Source organism: Lissotriton helveticus, chromosome 11 (assembly GCF_964261635.1).
Source record: "Lissotriton helveticus chromosome 11, aLisHel1.1, whole genome shotgun sequence".
Taxonomy (NCBI): Eukaryota; Metazoa; Chordata; class Amphibia; order Caudata; family Salamandridae; genus Lissotriton; species Lissotriton helveticus.
The window spans coordinates 1,190,188,621-1,190,197,692 of NC_136072.1; the positions used below are offsets into that span (position 1 = coordinate 1,190,188,621).

Genomic DNA, 9,072 nt, shown 5'->3' on the forward strand with positions numbered 1-9,072 from the left:
GAAAACGGACACAATTAATACTGTGTCAACACAGACACATGATTCTGAGGCCATTAGATTTAAATTCAAAACCTAGAAACTCTTTGTACTTAAAAGAGTTGTCAAGCACTTAAGCATGGCAACTGGTGGTAATTATTGTATTGTATTGTAATTGGATTTATATAGCGCTTACTACCCCTGACGAGGCGTCGAAGCGCTTTTTCGGCAGTTAGCACGCTACTCCGGGACCCACAGAGGATTAGTGTTGAATTAGTATAGTGAAACATGCAAGTACATTTTCAGTGGTGGATAGGTTAGTCAGTTATTTGGATTTGGAAGGATCGCAGAAGGATAGAGGAGGACAAAGGTTTGTATTTATATAGCGCTTGTTGACGCACGCTATTCAGGAAGCCTACAAAGGATTAGTGGTGAATTAATATGGTGACATATGAGGTAATTTCAGTGGTGGATATTAGTCGGTTACTTGGAGTGAGAAGGATAGCGGAAGGATAAAAGGGGAAGAAAGGTTTGCATTCATATAGCACCTGTTACCCCTGATGGGTGTTGAAGCGCTTTTCTGGCGAGTAGCAGCCTACTCCGGAACCCATAAAGGGTTAGTGTTGAAAATTAGTATAGTATAAATATGAAGTAATTTGAGTAGTAGATATGTTATTCAGTTATTTGGGGAGTATATTAGTATAGTTGAATATGGAATATGGAATTTGAGAAGTGAACATGTTAGTCTGTTAATTTTGATTGAAAAAGGACAGTGGAGGGATAAAAGAGTGAAGGATTTTTTTTTAAGGTCTCAGCAGTAGGAAGAGGCTTTTGGATGAGTAAAAAGGAGTTTTGGAGGGAAGGAGTCAGAGGGGAGAGTTTAGAAAGGTTTGTTTTAGGGGATCGGTGTAGTAAAAAGAGGTGTCAGATGATGCAAGGAGGGGTAGAGCAGGAGAGAGTCTAGAAAGGGTTATTTTGGCGATCATAGTAGTGGTATGGGGTTTGGGTTAAATGAGAGAGTGGATGTAGAGGATATATTGATAGATCTATAGGATGAGAGATAGGGTAGTGCATTAGAAGGAGTAGTAGAAAGAAGTTTGAGATGAGTCAGAAGGTTGGGCTAGAAGATATATTGAGCGAAGTATAGGTTGAGAAATAGGCTAGTGCATTGGAAATGCTAAATTAGAAGAAAGTGATAAACATATAGATCCATAATTACATTGAAGTATATAGATACATAAAGGAAGTAAGTATATTTAGATTAAATATATTGATAGAGTGCTTATTTGTGAAATAAAAAGATTTAAGAAAATATATATATATATATTGATCGAGGCACAGGATGAGAAATAGGGTAGTGCATTGGATATGCTTTTTCAGGAGAAAAGTAACAGACACACAGATCCAAGTACATGGAAGGTACATAGATGCACAATGGAAGTATGTACATTTAGACCAAAGATGAATTGTATTTACTGATGAATAGTATTATTATTATTATATTTTATTTTTTATTTTCTCTTAACAACATAATTATTTTACATGTTTTATAAAGTAATATACAAAGATAGGTACATATCTATAGTGAAAACAAATGCTTATATACAGAGGGATATGCTGTAAATTTCTGTTTCCGTATGGTGCTTATGTGGGGAAGAGCCAGATCTTGAGTAGTTTGAGAAGGATGTGCCTCCCATGGGGCCTCATTTATGAGGCTTTGCGTCAGTTTTGCGCTTCCGATGCGCCACTTTTTTGACGCATCGGCGGCGTAAAACATGCCTCCTGTTGCGCACTATTTACAAAGTGACCCATCTAGGTAGATGCGTCACTTTGTAAACCCCTGCGCTACATTATACCTGCGTCAGGTATAATGTATGCAGAGGGGGGCGTTCCCCCGCAAAAAGCCTCGTAATAGTGACGCAGTGAAATCTATGAGATTTCACTGCGTCACTTTTAGGACGCTGTTGCGTCAAAATCTTGCACCTGCCTCACAGCAGGCGTAAGACTGACGCAAGCTCTTTCCCATGAGGCTTTCCCCATGTGAAAGGACGTATTGCTGGAGTTGCGTCACTTTTGTGACACATTCCAGCAATGCGTGACTTTTGTGCTTACAGATACGTCAGAAATACTGACGTATCTGTAACTCCTTGCGCCATGATGCGTCATACTGTAAATATGACGCATCATTGGTCTCGCAAGGAGGGCGCAGTGAAAAGTGACGCATCGCTGTTTTCAGGCAGCGATGCGTCACTTTTCATAAATGAGGCCCATGGTTTTTTTCTTGTATGGTGGGATTTTGAGGCGAGATGCTCCTTTAGAGCGGAGGTTCCTTTGTTGAATGTGTTTGGTGATTTTATTCCTGATGAAGAGTAATCCTATTCCATGTATTGCTTTGTGGGTGATACAAAGCAGCTTGAACGTGGATCTTCTGGCTACCGGTAACCAATGCAGGGCTTTCAAGGCAGGGGAGATGCGGTCTCGTGGTTTGATATGCAAGAGTAGCCTGGCAGCCGAGTTCTGAATCCGTTGTAGTCTTTTCATGGTCGTTAAAGGTGATCCGTGGTAGAGGCTATTGGCGTAATCGAGTTTGGATAGAACAAGTGAGATGGTAACTTGGACCTTGTGTGGAGATCCCAAATGAGGGAAAATTTGTTGCAGGGTTTTTATAGTAGCAAAGCATAATCTTGCTAGTTTATCCACTTGAACATTCATCGACAGCTTGGAGTCCATGGTCATTCCGAGGTTTCTTACTTCCTTGGATACTTTAGGCAGTGATCCCAGTTCATCAGGCCATGCGGCAAGCGGGTTGTAATTTTTCCAATCGCCACACGTGAGTATTTCAGTTTTTGAAGCATTCAATTTGAGATGGCTCCAAGTCATCCACTGATCCACGGCTCTGAGAGAGCTGAAAATTGGTGATTTACCAATGTCTTTGGGGCATTCCAGTTGAAGGAGAATTTGCGTGTCATCTGCATAGTTGTAGCACGTGAGGTGAAATGTATTGATCAGTACTGGTAAAGACTTCATGTAGATGTTGAAAAGCATGGGCGAGATGATAGAACCTTGAGGGACCCCTGCTTTTGTGGAGTACGGTTTGGACGAGAAAGGTGGGGTGTGGATGACATTAGTTCTGTTTCGAAGGTAGGACGCGATCCAGTCTAAAGCAGTCCCCTCTATGCCTGGCTTCATAAAGTCTTTGGGGCATATTACCAACGTTAAGCGATATTTATCGCTAACGATGCTTAGCAACGAATTTTCTAACGCTAAGCATCGTCAGAAATTATCGCAGATAAACCTTGCTATTATCAAGGTTTATCGCAAATGCGATAAAAAACGGCCGCAATGCATGAATATCGCTGAAAAGTCAGCGATATTCATGCATTACCGAGCTAATGCTCTTAGCCATGTTATCCACCTCCCATTGGATAACATGGCTAAGAACTGCTCAGGGCAGGTGTTAGTTTTTGGAGATATTCGCGCTTAGCGCGAATATCTCCAAAAGTTGGTAATAGGAGATAGCGATGTTAGCGACTGTTTCCAGTCGCTAACATCTTGGCACGCCCACTTTGCATGTCATTAGTGATAAATATCACTGACATGCAAAATGGGACCCAAGATGGTCGCTATCTCCTACTAGCTGTCGCTAACTGGTGTTAGCGAAAGCTAGGTAATAGGGAGATAATTGTATCTCCGCTTTCTTGGCTTTTAAAGCCAAAAAAGCGGAGATAAACCCCCTTGATAATATGCCCCTTTGTTTCAGAGTGTCATGGTCAACCGGGTCAAAGGCAGCTGAGAGTTCCAAGAGGAGTAGCGCAGCAACACCGTTGCGGTCAACTGTATTCTTTAGGTCATCCCAGATGGCAAGGAGGGCAGATCAGTGCCTCTTCCCAGACGGAATCCTGTTTGGAAATCTGAAAGTATGTCATTCTCTTCAATGAATTGTGACATCTGGGCGAACGTTGCTCTTTCTATCAGTTTGCCCAGGAAAGGTCCATTTGTAATGGGTCTGTAGTTGTCAGGGTTCAGCGGGTCCAAGTTTGTTTTCTTCAGTAAAAGGCGTATGTATGACTTTTTGAGTTCTTCTGGAAATATTCCAGTAGGTAAGGAATTGTTGATGATTCTTCTTACTGGAGTGGCAGCAGAGGTTGTTAAAAGAATTGTCTTGAAAGTTTGTGGCGGACAGGGGTCACAAGGGCTGCCGGCAGGCCTGCTTGCTTTGACCAGGTCCATAAATTCATCGTGTGAGATGTGTTGGAAGGAACGGAGAGGCTTGATTAGAGCATTCTTGGATAGTTGTTTTGTACAAGGGTTAGTGCTGGTGCTTTGTTTCTGCTGTAAGTACGAATCCAACGTGTCTGCTTTGTCCGTGTAATGATTTGCCAGTTTGTCTGTGAAATCTTGAGTAACAGAATGAGTTCCTTCTAGGCAATTTGGTTGTCGAAATTCATTGAGTATTTTATAGAATTCTTTATTTGCACATTTAGCGTTTGGAATTCTGTCTGAATAGTACCTTTTCTTAGCTTTTTTGATAGCTGACTTGTATAATCTGTTAATTGTTTGTAGGTGAAGATTGTCTTGTTTGGCGTTTGTTTTGAGCCAGGTATGTTGCAGCTTTCTAATTTGTTGTTTTATGTCTTTTATTTCTATGTTTCTCCAAGGCGCTTTTTTTCTTTTGTTCTGTTGTGTGGTTTTGAGTGGTATCAGGATGTCAAAAGCTTCCTGTAGCCACTCATATAGATTCTGAACAGAATTTATGTTTTTCAGATTTATACTGGATATTAGTTGTGTTTCCAAGTGTTCCAAATTGAGTTTGTTCCACGGCCGATAGGTGGATGGATGTAAGGTAGTTTTAGGTGAGCCACTTAGTGTTGTTTCATGTTGGAAGGCAGGCAAGTGGTGGTCTGACCCTGTGACTGGAGTTATAGTTTGAAAGGTAACTAGTTCAGTATTAGCAAAAATGACATCTAGGATATGTCCAGCGCTGTGTGTCGGATTGGGGACAATCTGATGCAGGTTCAATGCGTCTAGGCCGGTGATTATTGTTTTTGGATGGGTCATATTGGTTTTATCAAACCAAATGTTAAGGTCACCCAGAACGCATAGGTTAGAGTGTATTGTTATCAGGTTTGAAACTGTGTCTAGAAGTGAATCTGGGAATGTTGCCTTGCTAGGTGGAGGTCTGTAAAGGAGCAGGAAGTTACAGGTGGAAGACGGTGTAGGATTGCATCTTGTTAGAAGAGCCTCACAATTCTTTATGGAGATGTTGTCAACTTTAGTGATATGTATTGTTTGCCTGAATACAACAGCTAGACCACCTCCTTTTTTGGCTATATGTTTTGGGGTGATTATTTGATAGCCTAGAGGAATGGCTTCATGCAGGACTGGAGCCATATCCTCTCCCAACCATGATTCGGTTATGAATAATATGTCTGGTTTTGCATCGGTGAGAAGGTCGTAGATGTGATGCTTGTTTTTAGAGAGGGATCGAGCATTTATTAGTAGACAGTCTAGAGAGTGGCCTTTGGTGATAGTGGGACTTTGTTTTGTAGAAGAGTGGTCAGTATTGTGTGGGTGTGTAGCAGGAGTGCTTTTAGTGCTGGTATTAGCTGTATAAGGATAGCAATTGTGTAGCTGTTCTGTATCGTGTTCCTCATCCAGCATGCTAAGAAGACATTTTGATGCGTATGCATGTGTATGTGTTGGAGATGGTGTTTGAGAATGAGTTGGAGTGCTGTGTTGCTTTTGTGGTGTAACATTGTTGTGAGGTAGACTTCGGGAAGCAAAGTTGTGAGGTGTGGCATGTTGCTTATATTTTTTGCGTGTGTTGAAGGCGGAAGGTGTATGAGTCAGGGGAGGTGGTGCAGCATGTGGGTCTACTTCAAATGGTGGAGAAAAAACGATGACCATCCTCAAACATACCTGGAGTGGAAGACAAGAAAGAAGATCTCGAGGTTGGATAAATCCAAGGTAAGAGACAAGAGAGTGTTAACGGACGTCCATGCGGTTGTAAAAAGGTCGATGTGCTGAGAATCATCATCATTCTGAAGACTCATGTAATAAGTTGCACATGTTCACATGGCTGATGTAATAAGTTGCACATGTTCACACGGCTGATGCAATAAGTTGCACATGTTCACATGGCTGATGTAATACGTTGCACATGTTCACATGGCTGATGCAATAAGTTGCACATGTTCACATGGCTGATGTAATAAGTTGCACATGTTCACATGACTGCTGTAGTAAGTTGCACACGTTCACATTGTTCCATGTATGTATAGCCGTAGGGGCTAACAACTCTCTAATGGTACTGCTGACATGTAATGAGATTGGACTACAACAGTCATAATTAGGGCTCCCGGCTTTATGGTAGTTATTTTCTAAACAATTTCTATCTAGATATATTTATATTTATTTTTTGGCCACCTTATTGGTTTTTATCTATATTTATTTTGTGTTTTGAGAATAAATGGTGTTGTGTAATGGTAAATTTCCTAATTTCTTTAATGGAAATCACACTCACACGTTGATTCCTGTCACATTGTAGCAAATTAGCAGCCAAATATAAGAAAACACTATAGCCTCAGTCAATAATAGCATTATATCCGAATGTATTGTAACAAATCCTTGTATTGAGGAATATCTCACCCTCTCTTTTAACTCCCCAGGCTGTGTATCCGTTCTGTTGTTGGACTGCAATTCATGAAGGACAGCATGCAGAGTCGCTCACAAGAAGTACAATTTTCAGGGTTTTTTTGCTCTTAAAAATGAATACAGACAGGAAACACATTGTTTTCTGTCTGTATGTATCTGTAAAAATCAGTAAAAATGGAATACTGGAAACCTTAATCATGATGCATTGTAATCTTGACGATAAAGGGATGATTTATCTGCCTAGAATGTGCGGGGCGGGGTGAAGTGTCATCACAGTGTCACTAATATTTCTTCTCCACAGGATCATGGCGTTTCATACAGGACACCAAACACAACAGTTGGGTCTACACAGGTCCCATCACACAGCACTTGCATGCTAATAGTGTACTTCGTGTTACTGTTGCAGCACGCTTGTTCCTGTCTATGTCAGGCCATCAGATGTGCATGAGTGCAGTCAATTGACCCTAGACTTTTGGTAAATTCTGCTGCAGCACTGATGTTTGCTTTGCTGAAACTAGCTGTGCGGGTGTACAAGGGGAGCGGTATAGGCTGCGCACTCACTCTCAGCAAAGCAACCACCCCTCGGCAGAGTATTCTCAAGTTCAAAAGTAATTTTATTGAAGCGACAAAGAATAAAAATACAGAATAAGTTGGTAAATAAGTAAACACAAAAGATAAGTAAACATAGAAAAAGTTCAGTTATTACAAAATATCGTGCAAACATGGCTATGATGGAATGGCAGGATAGCTAGACAGCATTACAATCAATAAGATAACACATTTTGTGTGAATTGCATAAGAACTGGAATTCACAAAAGTACATTAATATGACATAATATTGTAATAATAATCAGATATGGAATGTTATGGAGGTCGGGCAACTTCTTGCTGAATTGTAATTAGGGAAAAGGAGCTTTTAGTGCTGGCGTCAATGAAAATTGTAACAGGTGACCATAAATTCAGATGTTTTATAGCTAAATGAATAGGATGAATAAATGCTGTGTCCAATCTATGATTATTGCATTCTGCATACCATCATGCCTAGAATGATAATTTGGCCAAATCTTTACCATTTTTTGTAATGTGCCGAAAAGCAACTGCTAACAATAAATCAACAATCTTTATATTAAAATGTAATCATCCCATATAGGTGACAAGCTTCCTAAAAATAAGTGAATAACAGAAAAAGGGAAATTGGATTTGAAAATTAAGTTGATTTGCGCCCAAACTTTTTTCCAAAAAGTATGTACATGTGGACACATAAAGAGTAGGTGAATCAAATCAGCAAATGAGGAAGAGCAAGACAACAGGTGTCAGGTATATCAGTATGTCTTTTATGTAAAATGACTGGGTGTAGTAAAAGCCTATTATAGATGAAAAAAGTGTTTGTGTAGTGTTAGCTGCCCTGGAGGATTTCCTAATTTTAATCCATATTTTATTCCATAAAAAAGTAGACCATTCTTCTTTAAGATCTTCTTCCCAGGAAAGTTCAACTCTAGTATTTTCTCTATCAGAATGTAAAGAGCGTATATGAGTGTATATAGTGGAAGCTTTAGGACAAGAGTGTAAAAGAGTGTATATGCCATTGGTAGGGAGGAGTTTAGGATGTGAATGGGTTAAAATCTGAGCATATGCATTTGAGAGGGCTTGTTTATTAAGAATATATTTAGAATGGAATGAAGGGGGTAGGTCAAAACACTAACTAGATTCTGAGAAAGGTAAGACCTCATTTTGTGAAAAAAGTTAGTGTGTCCAAATTAAGCCTTTGCTTCTCCAAGATTTCCAATAGAAAGGCTTTCCATTAATCAATATAGACTTATTGTGCAATAGTGAGGACCCAAGAAAGGAGTTTGAATCATTAGGGGGTGTAGTTGGGGTAAGATCCTGAAGTTTACAGGTGTGCTCGAGAATAGGAGTAGAAATAGATTGTGGTCTGCCAATGAAAGAAAGAAACTCTTTGAAAGAAAAAGGAGAAAGATATGAACGTTCAAGATCCTCCCACAGAGGACAATCCGATAGAGATTCAGAGAGCCATCCCAAAGCTTGACGAAGTAGGAAAGATTTTTGGTAAGTAAGGAAGTCGGGAAAATTAACTCCACCCTCTGCCTTTGGTCTTGTTAATCTTAGCAATGAAATGCAGGATTTCTTATTATTCCATAAAAATGATAATAATATGAAATTGTTCTTTTTTTAAGGGAATGGGTACTACAATACTGGAGAGAGTATATAAAACTTTTGGAGTGAGCATCATTTTAATGGTATCTAGACGCCCCCACCATGAGAGATATAAAGGAGTGCCATTTAGTTTTTAATGTGGAGATTTTATGTATACATTTTCCATACACAAAGAAAGTTTTGTTGGAATTGAAGGGGTAAAATAAAGACCTAAATATTTAATAATATTAGAATTCTAAACAGAAAATGAAGCACTGTAAGCATCCT

The 9,072-nt window shown here is 39.8% G+C and overlaps 1 protein-coding gene across 1 annotated transcript in view; it reads left to right on the forward strand.

Annotated features, from left to right (window-relative positions):
- LOC144790961 (uncharacterized) overlaps positions 1–8,860 on the forward strand; it is a 100,133-nt gene extending 91,273 nt beyond the window's left edge. The window contains exon 12 of the mRNA XM_078665579.1: positions 8,826–8,860. Coding sequence (XP_078521705.1) covers positions 8,826–8,860 — 35 coding nt within the window. The remainder of the gene's footprint in view (positions 1–8,825) is intronic.
- The last annotated feature ends 212 nt before the right edge of the window (positions 8,861–9,072 follow it).